This window comes from Suncus etruscus, chromosome 3, assembly GCF_024139225.1.
Source record: "Suncus etruscus isolate mSunEtr1 chromosome 3, mSunEtr1.pri.cur, whole genome shotgun sequence".
In the NCBI taxonomy this organism is placed as follows: domain Eukaryota; kingdom Metazoa; phylum Chordata; class Mammalia; order Eulipotyphla; family Soricidae; genus Suncus; species Suncus etruscus.
In genome coordinates, this window is record NC_064850.1 from 21,013,539 (window position 1) to 21,029,083 (window position 15,545).

General features: G+C 53.2%; 1 protein-coding gene across 2 annotated transcripts; it reads right to left on the reverse strand.

The window, feature by feature from the left end:
- Positions 1–2,346: 2,346 nt before the first annotated feature.
- ZDHHC22 (zinc finger DHHC-type palmitoyltransferase 22) lies at positions 2,347–12,195 on the reverse strand. 2 transcript variants are annotated; one of them, XM_049770475.1, is made up of 4 exons: positions 11,933–11,999; positions 10,990–11,103; positions 9,293–9,841; positions 2,347–3,532 (listed from the first exon to the last, which is right to left on the reverse strand). In XM_049770475.1, exons 3-4 carry the CDS (start codon positions 9,816–9,818, stop codon positions 3,267–3,269), a joined length of 792 nt encoding a protein of 263 aa, XP_049626432.1. In that variant the 5' UTR covers positions 9,819–9,841; positions 10,990–11,103; positions 11,933–11,999; the 3' UTR covers positions 2,347–3,266. The 2 variants fall into 2 exon arrangements, with proteins under 2 accessions (XP_049626432.1, XP_049626431.1); XM_049770474.1 differs by having other exon boundaries at positions 3,386–3,532; positions 10,990–11,108; positions 11,933–12,195.
- Between the last annotated feature and the right edge of the window lie 3,350 nt (positions 12,196–15,545).

Here is a 15,545-nt window from a genome sequence, read left to right on the forward strand (position 1 = left end):
CTAGTGACCAGTGTGGCCAGTCTGCCTGTCCATCATTCACAGCTGAGCCCCAGCAGCAATCATGGGGTGCTGACTGCCCCTGGGGATCAGCAGGTTATCCTGGACAGAGTGGTAGCAGTTGAGGTGAAGCCGTAGAGCATAGTGGGTCATTCAGGCTCTGTGAAGTGTGGAATGTAGGGGTAGGAAACACATGTGGGGAGCACAGACAGAGACAGGTCAGGGACCACAGAGGGGACAAAGATTCTTTATTTTAGGGGATGATGCATTGTGTGAACATGGTCTCCCCTATAGTCACTCTCAGTGTATGTGCAGTGGCCCTGAGACCAGTCCCCTTCTGGTTCAAACATGGTGACATCACACTAGGATGACAGCGTCCTGGTGGAATCCTCCCAAATTCTGGCTTTTCTAAATATTCTCTTTGGTCCTATGTCAGTGACTTTCAGTACTATTTTACTCCCTATCACCTTCACCCCAAATCTTGGTTGGGTATCCCAGACCCTGCTCCTTCCAATGAGGTCTCTGCCTTTTCCTACCCACCATCCCTCTGAGGCTCAGGGATGTAGATAGTCATCCTGGCCCATCTTTCATGCTGAGCTCTCTTCAGCCCTCCTATCCTGACAGAGGCCTACACAGAGATGCCTGCAGGGAGACCCGCCACAGATAGGCTGAAGTTCCAACCCTGATAAATCCCACTGGGCACTGGCTGCAGGAGTCCAATCCCACTGAGCACTGGCTGCAGGGATCCAGGGCCTCCCATGCAGGCATCACCTTTTAATTTCTCACTTGTGGGGTCAATCAGGAACAGAAAGAACCAGCAATGTGAGAGATCTGGATAATGGGGACTTACCCTCTGAAATGGAAATATGTCAATACTTCGTTCAGTCAGGGAGATGGCTCTAAGAACTTGTTCTGTGGGAGTCCCGGGTTTGATTCCCAGCCACCACAGGGTCCCCTGAGCACCACTGAGAGTGACCCTGAAATACTTGAAATATTGCCAGTCCCGTGTGATGGCATTTGGGCATTTGCACATCCCAGCCTGCCAGCCCAGCTTCCCGCCATCTTGCACACATATACACATCAGGCCAGTAGGAAGCCTGATGTTACTCCTGATGTTTCTCCACACACAATGCAGGGCCACCCATGCGCACACATGCTACTCCAGTCTCACACCTGCTGCTCTTCCCATGGTCACCTCCACACCGACCCAGTGGGGAGCCTCTGCAGGTCCTCCTGCTTTCTCCCTGCATGTAAAGCCTCATAGGATAGCGACACCAAGGAGAGATGGGACCAGAACCCACAGGGCTGCCTCCAGGCTTGAACTCTGGAAAGGCACCTCCCTGGTGTCACCTCCTTCAGGCAGGAAACCTGGGTTTCCACTCTATGTGACCTGAGACCACTAAGAGGTGGTCTGAGGCCTGAGGGTGGGAGTATGCACAGGGCTGTGGCAAGAAGCCCCGCTGGCAGCTTGTCTCCTCTTATGCCCAGGATTACAATTGGCTCCTGGGTGAGCAAGTGGGAGCACGAGTTGGGGAGTGCAGAGTCAGTGGAGCTGCTCTAGGGTGATGGAAGCAGGACGGAGCTGTGCTCAAAGAACACAGGGCGAGATTTGCAGGTGCTTTGGGGTGCCCGCGTTGTTCGAGGGACCTAGAATATGGGCTTCGGCCCTCTGCCAACGTGGGCATCAGGGAGCCCCTAGGGCCCTGTCGGGAGGGGGTGCGTCTGGTGCACCCCACTCCTTCATATGCCCCAGGTGTGGGCCTCTGAAGTTTGAGCATCCCGTGGAACCCCCCCCCATGAAGAGAATGTCCAAGCGTGGGGCTGGCTTTTGTATCCCCAACACTGTCTGGACTCTCCCACCAGGTCCCCCAGGACCAAGCCTGCTCCCCCACTTTGCATCCTCACCTTGAGCCAGCATCTTCAGCCCAGGGTGTCCGTCTTGCCTCCAAGAGCAATAACTGGGCCTTGGGGATGGTGCCTCTAGGCCTGGAGGTTTTCCACCCTGACCTGACATATGAATTGCCAGTTCCTGCTGGACAGTACGAGGGGGCTTGGCCTTTCTTGGCCTCTGGGCTGCCCTTAGGGAGCACTGAATGAAGAGTGTCCTTTAAACAAGGCAGAAATGAAGACACACCTCTACTGAGTCTAGCTCCCTAAGATACTTCCCTAAGCAGTCAGCCTTCATTTTTGAACAATATTATTACTCCCTCTCTCTTCCTCTCTCCTCACCTCTGTTCCTCTTCCCTCTTCTTTCCCCTTGTACTCCTTTTTTTGAGGGGGCATACCCAGCAGAGATCAGAGGTTACTCCTGGCTTTGCACTTAAAAATCACTCCTGAACCAAAAAAAATCACTCCTGACAGGCTCAAGGGGCCATACAGGATGCTGGGGATGGAACCCAGGTTGGTCCTGAGTTGCAGCGTGCAAGGCAAACACCCTACCACTGTGCTACCTCTCCAGCCCTGTCCTCTCTTCTTTTCCCCTCTCCTCCCCTCTCCTCCCCGCTCTCCTCCTCTCCCCCCTCTTTGACCCCCTCTTCTCTTCCTCTTTCCCCCTCTGTCCCTCATCCTATCTATACAGTTATGCGGTCTCTTGCCTGGCCTATCACCAGTAGTTCCCCTTTCCTTCTTTCTCACTACCCCAGCACCCAGCAGAGACCAAGGCCAGAGACAGGAAGGCTGGTGTGGGTGCCAAAGAAAGAACTTTGCTCAGCCAGGCCCTGGCATGGACTGACAGACTGCAGGGACAGTGTGGCCAGAGGACAGCACTGGACAACTCAGGGCCATGCGCATGGGGTGGAGCAAAGGCTGGATACACACTGTGCTTTGTTCTCCTCCCCTGTGCTCACAGGTCCAGAAAGGGGACCAGAACCCCCTCTACCCCTAGATCCTACATTGGGGCTGCCCTCACACAGCCAATCTACACTTCAGCCAATCTCCACATTCCGGGCTGATCATTTCAGCTTCAAGAATCCAGTCCCCACTCCCAAAAGGGGGTCTGGAGCAGAAAGCAGCAATGGTGGAGACACTGGCAGGAGGGGGTGGCAGACAGAGAGAAGGGGGGGTGGGCAGAGAGAGGAAGAGGACAGGTCTCCCTGGGGGAAGAAACCAATGACAAAGGCCTTTCCGGCAGCCTTGCTGGCTTCGGGGGGAAGGGGACTTTTTCCTTCTTGTCAGGGCTCACCCACCAGCTCTGTTTTCCGCTGGGGCAGGTGGGAGGCCCTCACAGCCTGTGGTCCCATGAGGCATGAGTGGAGACCACACACGAAGGGTTACTTGTCCCTCTGCTTGGAGTTCTCTCCGCCAACGTTGAACATGGGGACCAGCAGTCCTAGCAGCCACCTTTTCCCGAAGACGTCCTGCAAGTTCTTGCGCCAGGGCCGGGCACGCACGGGCACCCCCTTCCGTAGCTGGTGCCGCGTCTGCCCGCGGAGGATCAACAGCAGCTGGTGGCAGCAGAAGCCGGCGCAGGCCAGGCCGATGGCAAACCAGAGGTAAAGCATGAGAATGACGAACATCTCAGAACCAAGGACAGCTCCTGCGGGCGGGGTGGGGAGACAGACTGGCTGAGACTCAGGCCACCTGCTGATCTATCTATTCATCCTGGTGGCCTCCTCAGTGTCACAGCCCAGGAGCAGAAGGAGAACAGGACACTCATTTTTCCTTTGTACCGATGGCTCCTGAAGCTGCAGGAAGGATCTCCACACTATTTCCTGAGTGTCAGGCTCTCATCCCATTGCCTTCTCTAGGAGGTGAAGGGGAGCTGGGAGAAGGGGCTTCTTAGGAGGATATGGGCGTGAGCTGAGGACCCTTGCAGTTGTCTGCAGCGAATGGGCTTATGCAACTGGGATCATTGATCAAGGACCCATGCTAGTGACAGCTTGATGGAGAGCAAGAAGTCATGAGCTCCCAGGGCTATCCGTCATTAACGTGAACAAGATGACAGTGGCTGTAAGAACACTGGGGGTGGGGGTGGGAACCTGGCTGCAACGGATTCCCAGCCCCACCCTCAGTCCAGCTTCCTTATCCTTCCTGACCATCCTCAGAGCTCCTCAATTCAGCAATCTCTGTTTCTGGCTTTCAATACCCACAAAGGGGCTGAAGGAGAAAAAGAACAAGAAGGAAGGTACTTGCTTGCCTTGTACTCAGCCCACCTGGCTTCAATCCCCTGCACCCTATATAGTCCCCTAAATCCTGCCAGGAGTGATTATTGGCTGCAGAGTCAGGAGTAAGCCCTGAGCATTGCAGGGTGTGGCCCCAAGCCCAAGTGAGACACATACACATAAGCACCAGAAGAGTGAATGATGTCACACACTTCTTTGGAGTTGGGAAGTGGATCTGTGCTGGGTCAGAATCTTGTCTGTATAACACAACCTCTCTGAGCTGTGGTTTGTTTGCTATAAAACAGGATTAATATGAGGCCAGAGAGATAGCATGGAGGTAGGGTGTTTGCCTTGCATGCAGAATGACGTTAGTTTGAATCCTGGCATCCCAGATGGTCCTCCAAGTCTGCCAGGGGCGACTTCTGAGCGTAGAGCCAGGAGTAACCCCTGAATGCTGCTGGGTATGACTCAAAAACCCAAAAAAAAATAAATAAAATAAACACCCCCCAGTGTTAATGTGACCTCTGGCTCACAGGCTATCTGACTCAAGGAGGCTGTGTGATGTATGTGGCAGAGTCTGGTTAACTGTTGACACTTTGGAGTGGGCTAGGGACCCCCTCTCAGGAACTACTTGTGTTTGACTCCTAAGTCTCTGAAACCATAGCTGTTTTTTGTGCTTGGTGTTCTGGCTAGGCTATGATGCTGGCAGCAGAGAACAGCAAGACTGGAGAGAACTCACAAACCTGCCTCACCTTCCCCAGAGACCTCTGTAATCTATTCTGTCTCCACAACTCCCAGCCACCCTCTCTCCTGATCTTCCAGATTTTACTTTCCACACCCTAAGGATGGACTTTTTACTGTTCCCAGTCAGGGTCAGAGAGATAGTACAGCTTGCCCTAAATGTGGTTGAGCTGAGTTCAATGTCTGGCACCCCATACGTTTCCCTCTCTGCTTGAGGAGTGATCCTTGAGCACAGTCACAAGTCTATATGCATATATATTTATGGGTAAACATGTGGACTCCACCCAGGTTACTCACTAGCACCTTCTCTGCCTCTCAGCCAAGGGATCTTTGCTGATGCTTTAGAGCAGGTTTTTCTCTGCAAAGTCTAAGACCAGGAAATCCAGCTGCTCAGGGGATTAGAGACTTGCTCCATCTGGCACAGGGGCCACAGATGGGATGATGCCATCTCTCTGACCCACTTCTTCAAAGAGCTCAGGTGCCATGTGTGCATATGGGCTGAAAAGCCCGGACCACAGCACCCCTGGACTGGAGGAGTACTGCCAGGCAGCTGACCCTGGAGCACAGATGTGAAGACATCAACCATCAAGCTCAGGCTTGCCCCTGCAGTGTAGACTCAGGGACAAGCCTGGGCAGAGAGAGACAGCCTGCACTAAACCAAGTCAGGAGAGTGGCCTGATAGCCTCTTCCTAGCCCTATGCAGCAGCTTCAAAGGGCTATTCTGGGGACCTGCTTTTTCTGGTTGCGTTTGAAGTCGCCTCACCGGGCTGCCTCCACTCTTCTGATCTGTTTAATAATAGTTCGGCTATTTTCTTTTGGAAAAAAAATATAACTGAATTTTTCCACAAGGCCCCAAAGTTATTGCCATCCAGCCCCTCCACTCTGGCTACCACCCAAGTGAGTGTCTCTGATGCTTTGACACTCAACACTAAGCATGGCCACCCAAGGATGAGAACTGAGTCACTCCCCTAGCAGAGCTGTAGAGGCCACCTTGGAGAGGCAGAGTAGGGGTATTGGCCTAGCAGCCCCCTGCCATTCACATCTTGGGCAGGATCACACTACCTGAGGAGGTTTTGCAGAAACTGAACTTTGCTGAATCTTTGACCTGGATGCAATGCCCACCTCACACCTGCACATTCTAGGAACAGAAAATGTGGGGTCCTACCAGGCCAGTGGATATTACCCCACATCATGGCCTAGCTCCAATGGAGTCACCTCTACTACCCCAGGAGAAGAAGCACAGAACTGGTCCCATAAAGCCAGAATCAAGATCCTTTTCTTAGCTCTCACAGGCAGTCCTGACCTCTTTTCCAGAGCAGTAGGCCTATGGTCAAAGACCACACCCTGGTCTGGAGTGAAGCAGTAGGCATTTGCCTTGCACCTGGCTGACCCAGGATGGACCACGGTTCGACCTCCGGTGTCCCATATGGTCCCCCAAGTCAGGAGCGATTTCTGAGTGCATAGCCAGGAGTAAGCCCTGAGTGTCACTGAGTGTGCCCCCCTGGAAAAAAAAAGACTAAATATCTCTGAAAGACCTAGCCACCCCCGCAAACTTCCAGCTTGCATCACAGCCATCTTGCACTCTGGTAGGACAAGTAGGTTCAGGGACTGAGTCACAGCTGGGACAACTCAATGTGCTCCAAGTCTCCTGCCTTCTTACTCCCTCCTGCCCACCTGTCCTCCTGAGCAAACAAGATAGGCCTCACCCTCGCCTGCTTAAACAGAGATCTGAGAGGAGAGACTGGAAAGGGGAGCTAAACAGAGGCAAGTATGCAGAAAGGAGATACGGCAAAGGGACTGTGAAAGACTTGGCCAAGAGGGGTGAGGAAATGGCGGAGCTGGGGAGGAGACATCTTGGCCTCCTTTGCCCAATGGCAATGGTAGGAGGGAAAAGACAGTGGGGAACTCAGAAGGTTTGAGTTCCTAGGTAGACATTGTCTGCTTCTGTCTGCCCGCCAGAGCCAGATCTGAGCCAGCGGCCTGTCTTCCTCTCCTCCCTGCCTCCCAAACCTTGAACATATGGACCAGCCTCAAGCCCAGCTCATCTCACACCAAACTATTGCACGAGCCTCCTGGTGTAGCCATCCAGTTCCATGTGAGGAAAGTACTTGGAGAAGGAAGTGTAGCAGGCCCACTGGCACTCCTCATCTCTCCACCTGCCAGTGCTCACACCCGGCCCCCTATCCACCCACCCCTCCCCCGTTCCCATTATTTTTGTCCCCAGCAGTCTCCTATGCCAACACCCAGATCCAGGAGACTCCAGAGAGATGGAGTTCTGGGCCCAGCTTAAAAACCAGCCTTTAAGGAAATATACTTCAAGCTGGTTCCATCCTGAGTCTTTGTGTTGCCACTGCTACCTGGCCAGTGCCATTCCCAGAAGGAACAAGCTTTTGTGTGAATGGCCAGCCTGGTTCTCTCACAGAAAGCTGCTCTCTTTCTTTGTTTCTGAAAAGCCAGGAGGCTCTCAGTCTAATCTCTCTGCTGCTGGGGGATAGGCAAATACCTGGGGATAGGGTGGGGCAGGGCAGAGACCAACTCTGGGTCACAATGAGTAGCTGAGCAGAGGGCCAGGGATGTGGCTCAACAGATATGCACCTGCCTTGTGTGCATAAGGTCTGGGTTTGATCGCAGACACTGCATGTGCATATTATATGTGCACAGATGACCTGAGTGCCTTTTTCTTCATTGAAGAGAACAATCCAATGTAGCTAGAATCAAATGGCAAGAATCAAATCGGTGGGAGATCTAGGTTGGGGAAAGGGTGGAGTAGAGGACGATGGGGCAAGGCGGCTTTCAAAGCCAGGTAAAATGGTTAGAGTTTGCCCTCAGCAGCAGGTCCTGCTTGGATCAGGAGCGCATCCTTGGGGTGCATCTTCCAGTGGGCCTGGCTGAGTGCAGGGGTTTGGCCTATGGGTCTGAGATGTAGGAGGCTCCAGGAAGCCTCACAGCTCTATGCTGTGGAGACGGGTTGCAACTCCTCCATGTTTTAAAAGGTAGAAGATCAGGTAGTGAGCAGGAAACAGAGGGAGCAGGAAAGGAGGGTGCGTGTGTGTTGGCTATGAACTTCTTTGTTTTTTGTTTTTTTGGGTCACACCCGGCAGCGCTCAGGGGTTATCCTGGCTCTATGCTCAGAAAATGTCCCTGGCAGGTACAGGGGACCTATGGGATGTGGAGATTCGAACCACCATCCTTCTGCATGAAAGGCAAATGCCTTACCTCCATGTGCTATCTCTTCGACCCCTGGACTTTATTTTTTAATTTTTCTTTTTCTCTTTTTTTTATTTTGGGCCACATCCAGTGACACTTAGGGGTTACTTCTGGCTCTGAGCTCAGAAATCACTCCTGGCTTGGGGGACCATATAGGATGCTGGAAGATAGAACTGAGGTCCATCCTGGGTCCACTGCATGCAAGGTAAATGCCCTACTGCTGCGCCATCGCTCTGGCCCCTAGACTTTTTTTTTTCTTAATTTTTTGGGCCATACCTTGCGGCTATCAGTGTTTTACTCCTGGCTCTGCACTCAAAAATCACTCCTGGCAGGTTAGGAGGAGCATATGCCAGGAATTGAACCAGGGTAGGTCCTGGGTCAGCTTCGTGTGAGGCAAATGCCCTACCAGTGAACTATTGCTCTGGCCCCTCGCTATAGACTTTTGGAGACAAAATTCTTAGGGACATATGTGAGCAGTACTGAGGGCTGGGTGGAGAAGGGTTGTACCATGGCCTCCCTGAAAGGAAGAAGGCAGTGTGGGAAATAACTCACACCCAGCCCTGCCTAGCATAAATGGGGCAGCCATAATTCTAGAAACAAAGGTGCAATAAAAAGAGGGGATGGGGATGGAGAGAGGCAAGCTTCCAGAGAAGATACAGCAAAGCCCAGTTATTTAATGTTATTTTTGTGGATAGGTGCCACACCTGGTGGTGCTCAGGGCTTTCTCCTGGCTTTGTGCTCCTGGAGGGGCTCAGGGATTGAGCCTATATACAAGGCAAGCCCCTTCCCCAGTATACAGTCATCTCTAGCACGATCTAATTATTTTGAATTTCAGAGAGACAGAAGTAAATTATTTTTGTTTGTTTGTTTGTTTTTGTTTTGGGGCCACACCTGATGACGCTCAGGAGTTATTCCTGGCGTTCCTGGCAGGCCCGGGGACCATTTGGAATGCCAGGAATTGAACCTGGGTCTGTCCCAGATCATCTGCATGCAAGGCAAATGCCCTTCTGCTGTGCTATTGCTACAGTCCTAGGAGTAAATTCTATTTGTGAAACTATGTTCTATACAAATAAGGCTAAAAAGTTCATCTGAACTTCGTATTTAACTATATATATATATATATATATATATATATATATATATATATATATACACATATATACATATATATGCAGGGTTGAAGTGTGTGTGTCTGTGTGTGTTGCACCTTTGTGCAGGGTCCCACCTGCCGGTCAGCGTCCACTCACCGGCGAAGAACTGGCTGATGGAGGTAGGAAGGAGGGTGAGGAAGGCCAAGGGGTTGGCGAAGGAGATGGACAAGACCGCGGAGATGTAGGCCACGCCGGCCAGCATGGAGTAGAGACAGGCCAGCGAGGTGTAGAGGCAGAACAGGACGAAGTTGCGCATGTTCCTGCTGCCAATGCAGTTGCCGGTGAAGAAGCAGTGGTGGTCGTGTCTCAGGGTGACCCTGGCGCACACCTTGCAGAAGTGGGTGCTGGGTGGGGGGCAGGGGGCCCTGAGGGCGGTGGCCCCCTGGCAGGCGTCCAGGTCGTCCGGGGAGTTCTGGATGACCAGGACGTAGTTGCCCAGGGCGTTGGTGGAGAGGAAGAGGAAGAGGGCCCCGTGGAGCAGCGCAGGCGAGAAGAGGCGCGCCGCTGCGGGGTCCTGGCGCATGCTGGGCAAGAAGAGAAAGAGCTGCAGCACGAAGGTCACCAGGGAGATGCACAGGAAGTAGGCGGGGGCCACCACGTTCAGCAGCCGCAGGGCCAGCATCCTGGATCACATTCCTGAAGGGCCTAGGGATGAGAGAGAGAGAGGGAGCCAGGCAGGTTGGGCGCAGGAAGGCCAGGGGGAACTCAAAGCGCACAAAACTCTTACTCCACACCAGGGTCCTTGAGACCACCCTCTTCCCTATCTAGATCCAGAACCACATAGATGGAAGATCCCCTCCTCCTCCTCCTGGGGTGTCCCTCGAGCTTCTTTGTACTGGTGCCCTGGGGATAAACATCAGGTGGTAGGTGGGGCGGCTCCAAGACCTTCTATAAGGGCATGTGGTGGGCTAGGACTGAGCTCCTTTTTTGGAGGTGCAAAGAGACCAGGCTGGGGTATCTCCTGCAGACCTCTTGAGGTGGAGAGAAAGAGAGAGAGGCAGGGATGGGGTAGGGCAGAGCAGAACAGAAAAGACCTACTGGAATAGTCCTGTCTTTCCTCCCTCTCTCTCCTCCCCCATCCAATCCTGGGCCATAGTTGGGAAGCTCATTGGTAACCAATTTTTGGAGGTAAGAGGTGTTTTGATGGAGGTATTGGGGTTAGAGAGAGGAGAGAGAGAGACAGAAAGACAGAGACAGAGAGAAACAGAAAGACACAAAGAGACAGAGACACAAAGAGAGACACAGAGACAGAGACACAGAAATAGAGATACAGAGACAGAGACACACAGAGAGACATAGAGACACAGAGATAGACAGAGACACACAAATAGAGAGAGACACAGAGACAGAGACACAAAAAGAGACACAGAAATAGAGACACAGAGGCAGAGACACAAAGAGAGACTCAGAGACATAGAGCTAGGAAAGGAGAATCACAGAATTAGAGACACAGAGACAGAGACACACAGAGATAGAGAGAGACAGAGACACACAGAGATAGAGACAGAGACACAGAGAAAGACAGAGACACAAAGAAACACAGAGAGACAGAGACACAGAGAGACAGAGACACACAGAGAGAAGTGCGTTAACACTGTGGTGCCTTCTCTGCGCTCCCCAGTATCTGAGTGTGTGTGAATCTATGTGTATATGTCTGAATCTGTAGGTATGAGGCCATGTGCTCTGTATGTACAGTGGCAACCGCTGCCACCAGGCTTACAAAAAGAGAGAGAGAAAAGCCAATGGGGACCATGGAGACCCTTGGGTAGGTGAGGGGCGCAAGGGGAACATACCTGTGTTTACGATGAAGTCCCGCTCCACCCGTTGTCCCCACGCTGACGGTTCCTGCAATTTCTTCCCCAAGAGCCTTTTCATACCAGGCGGCCACGACATTAACCCCTGCGCCCCTGCCCTGCAATCCAAGAGCGAGAAACTCAAACCATCCCCAAGGCGCCCAGCCAGCAGCCAGGGACCCACACCTGTGCCAAAAGACCCCCTAGCAACCCACCGGCCTTGGTGCATTTCCATGGCGCCCCACCCACCCACATACCCACATACCCACCCACCCACCCATCTTCATGCCCAAGACCAGGCTCCTTGCCCAGTGCCCGCAGCCCCTCCTGGAAAGCAGGAGCCCGGAGCTGGGGAGAACTTTTCTAAGGGGCCAGGAGTCTGCAAGGCTAGCCCGAGGTGCAAGAAAAGTTCTGGAGCCGGTTCGGGCGAGGGTGCCACGGGCCTGTGGGTCCGGGCTGTCCGGGCCCAATGGGGCATCTGATGGATCACCTTGGAATCCCCTTTGCAGGTGCCAGTGGCCCCACGGGGGGCTGCGTGGTGTTGCACGGGCCTCTCCCCGCTGCAAGGATGCAACGCGGGACACGCCCCGGGATGGGATGCGGGGGACCGGGTTTTGGGGGGTCGTGCATCCTCGGTGGGGGGTGCTGCCCACCCCGGAGAGCCGGTGCCCGGGTTCGGGGAGGAAAAGCGAGTCTCTTCCCAGCACCGGCCGCTTGGGAGGCGCGGGAGCATCTCCAAGATGCCTCGGGGAGTGCGGGGCTCTGTAGCTCTGTAGCCAGCCGGGCCCGGCTGGAACCGGGGCCCGCAAAGGCAGCCCGAGCTCCGGGTGCCAGCCAGCGGCTGCACGGCCACCGCCTCCCCGGCCTCTTGGGGTAGGGTAGCGGGGTCCCCAAGAGCTGTCACCGCAGAGGCGCACAGGGCTGGCAGGGGAGAGGCACTCACCGCGCTCCGATCGCCCGCAAGAGCAGCCCCGGCCTTGGGCTCGCTGCCTCCCGGAGGCTGCAAAGTTGCGGGCTCAGCCCCTCGCCTGCTCGCAGCCCGGGGACTGGGCAGGTATCTGGGGGTGCGGGGAGGAGGGAGCGGGCAGCCGCCGTCCTCCCACTGGGGCGCCGGCGAGTGGGGGCCAGCCAGGAGGCGGTTGGGAAGGCAGCTAGCTGGGCACCCCCCAAACCCCGCCATCTCTCCCTCCCCTCCTGGGGGCGGTGCTCTGGCCACCCCCTCCCAGCAAGCTAGCCTGCCTGGTGCGCTGCTTCTTGGGGGTCCCCCCCCCACTTCTGTCTGTCTGCCCTGGGTTTCCTTGGGGGGTGGAAGCTGGAGCCTTCCATTCTTCAGGCCTTGTCTGCCGCCTGCCTCTCTGTCCCCACTGCAGCTAACACCCACTCCTGGCTTTCAGCTGGGCGCAGAACTGTAGGAAGCCTGTTTGCTGCAGCTGGTGGTGGTTTGGGGGGTGTTGAGAGGTCAGATAATCCGGACAGCACCCTTAAATACCAGCTCCTGGGGTCCTGAGTGGGATTGAGAGGCGAACAAAATCCCCTCAACATGCGTGGGATCTTTGATTGTATTTGCAATTGTCCTCAGGGACAGTGAGGGTAGGAAGCCCCCCCCCCCCCCGAACATGCAAGCAAGGAGATCCTAATTCTTGCCCCCTTGGCATGCTCTGAGGCCCCTACAGAGAAACTCTTTGCAGCAGCTCCGTGAGCACTGTCCCTTATCAAGCAAGGGGTTGAGGCAGAGAGAAGTAGCTATACACCAAATGTCACATGATGGTAAGTGACAGAGCCCGGCTGACAATAAATGAATGAATGCTTTCAGCCAAGGGACTATCCCCCTAAAAACTTAGGGCTGGGATTTTCTGATTTGGAAGAGGACTTTAGGGGTTGTGTGGACACAGAACTAACTGCCTGGACCCCAACCTCTCTCTCTGATCCTGTATCCTTCTCCAACTCACCTAATAGGCACTGACAGGTTCAAGGCTGGAGGATCAAGAGGGTGGAGAATCCCCAGCCAACAGGTGTCACATTGGGGTGTGGCTTCTTAGAGCCTAGGAAGCACTGCAGAAATGTGGGGGCCATGCCTTCCTGCCTGCAGTCTCCAGGGCAGAGGTGCCTACACATCTTCTATGCCCCACTCCTCTGTATTGGGTCAGCACAATCTATCAGGGTTTGTGGTTGCTTTCTCAACAGATTGGGCAAAGAAGTGAGTAACCTCTGACAATAAAGACTGATGCGGGGCCCGGAGAGATAGCACAGCGGCGTTTGCCTTGCAAGCAGCCGATCCAGGACCAAAGGTGGTTGGTTCGAATCCCGGTGTCCCATATGGTCCCCCGTGCCTGCCAGGAGCTATTTCTGAGCAGACAGCCAGGAGTAACCCCTGAGCACCGCCGGGTGTGGCTCAAAAACCAAAAAAAAAAAAAAAAAAAAAAAAGACTGATGCTTCTCCACTTCAGGGTTCATCATCAGTGTACACCAAACATCAAAGGGGTCAGGAGGGGCCTGAGTGATAGCACAGTGATAGTGGTTTGCCTTGTATGCAGCCTACCCAGGATGGGCCCGGCATCCCATATGGTCCCCTGAACCAGCCAGAAGTGATTTCTAAGTGCAGAGGCCAGGAGTAACCTCTGAGCACTGCTGGGTGTGGCCTCTCCCTCCAAAAAATGGGGCCAGGAAAGCTTTTCAGGTTGCAAAAGGCCTTACATCTTTGCAAGAGAAGGGGTGCCAGGTGAGAGCCTCTGAGGGCCCGAGAGTCTAGAGAATGCTTGTAGCAAGAGGTGGACTCTGGTAGGCTCACATGGGCCTTTCCCTCCTCTTGGGAGCTCTTTCTGGTGTTCAGATCAAATTGACCTGACTGACCCCTTTTTCAAGCTCTACCTACTTCTCACACCAAGCCAGGAGGGAAAGATCCTGGAGTGTCTGCTTTGGGCCCACTGATTGAACTGATTCAATTTGGATCAATTGAAGATCTCCGTTCCCTAAATACCTTGAGAGCCAGGCTGGTATTTCTAATTTTACTTGGCATATGGGTGTGTGGTGGGAAGGTGTGTGTCTGAAATTGTGTGTGAGAGGGGAGGAATGAGAGGGAGGGAAGCTCAGGCAATGTGGGAAGATGCTAGGGGGATGGGAGCGGTTGGGCTGGAAAAGACAGAGCTGGCCTCACAGAAACACTTGGGGAAGAGGCTGACTTAGTCATGATGGATGATGATACACCCGAGCTGGTATTCCCCAGCCCCCTCCCTGTTTTCGCTGAATGCAGCCAAAGGAAGCTCCATCAAGTGTGCTCAGCCCTGAGAGCTCCAGAGAGAGAGATCAGGTAGGATAGGAACCTTTGATTCTGGTCCCAGCAGAACAGTCAAAAACACAAACAATTCTGTTTGCTTGATCAGTTGTTGGTCCTTAAGTAATCACTTACCCTCTCTGCTTCAGGCTTCTCCACACAAGGGGTTGGGGATGTACCCTTGGGGTGAGAGGCTTGTGTACTTTGTAAGGTGAATCTAGCTGAAATCCTAAACAAAGGGGTTCTCCTGACTTCCTCTTCCTGGTAACCTCTTCCTTTGATATATAAAAACTGACCTGGGAGGCCGGAGAGATAGCATGGAGGTAAAGGCGTTTGTTTGCCTTTCATGCAGGAGGTCATCGGTTCGAATCCAGGAGTCCCATATGGTCCCCTGTGCCTACCAGGAGCAATTTCTGAGTCTGGAGCCAAGAATAACCCCTGAGCACTGCCGGGTGTGGCCCAAAAACCACACACACACACACACACACACACACACACACACACACACACACAAACCCAAACCAAAAAAAAAAAAAACTAACCTGGATTACAGGATGGATTTGGTACTGGAAAATAAAGAAGACGGCAGTTTTGGCTTTGGGAGAGGGTAGAGAGAACACATGGCAGAGAGAAAGAGGCCATGAGACAAAAAGCACGCTGACTGATAAATCTTGTCCTAACTGGTTTGGTATTATTTATCTGCCACTACCCTGTTTCATCAGACCCATTCACCTAAGGGGTTAGAAACATGATGCCTAGGACAATCTCACAGCTTGTGGATATTTTTGTTTACTACTGGTACCCAAACAGAAACCTGAACCCTGGATCCTCAGATTTGAGTTTTCCTTTCCAGGACACTGGCTTTCTCCTGGGCTTTGCTTTTTAGTGACAAGAACAATTTCTCTTTCTCCTGAACCAAGAGGGTCCTTCTGTGTTGGAGATACTACAAGTCTCCTCTATAGCTCCCAACAAGATAATTTATCTAGAAGGGACTCTGAGTCAAAGCAAGTGGCAGTTGAGCAGTCTCCCCCTGCAAATCATGGCTGTGTATGTTATGAGATCTTTGATGTGTCTGGTAGGAACACATTTGATATCGATCATTTATTCTGTTTTTTTCCCACCCAACTATTACCCCTTCTTCATAAAAAGTAACAGAAAACAATTTTTAAGCCACAATCTCAATTGCCCTTGGTCTCTATTCTTATTGTTTGGGTTTATTTCAGGGGCGGGGGTACACTTGGTGATGCTCAGGGCTTTGTGCTCAGGCATTACTGCTTGTGGACCA

Bases quoted from the DNA above. Each gene is read 5' to 3' on its own strand.
- ZDHHC22 (XM_049770474.1), bottom strand. From the start codon at position 12,169: ATGGCGGGGTTTGGGGGGTGCCCAGCTAGCTGCCTTCCCAACCGCCTC. The intron at 11,109-11,932 runs GTGAGTGCCTCT...CTTGGATTGCAG, and splicing joins TTGCGGGCGATCGGAGCGCG to GGCAGGGGCGCAGGGGTTAA. The intron at 9,842-10,989 runs GTATGTTCCCCT...TCTCATCCCTAG, and splicing joins GGACTTCATCGTAAACACAG to GCCCTTCAGGAATGTGATCC.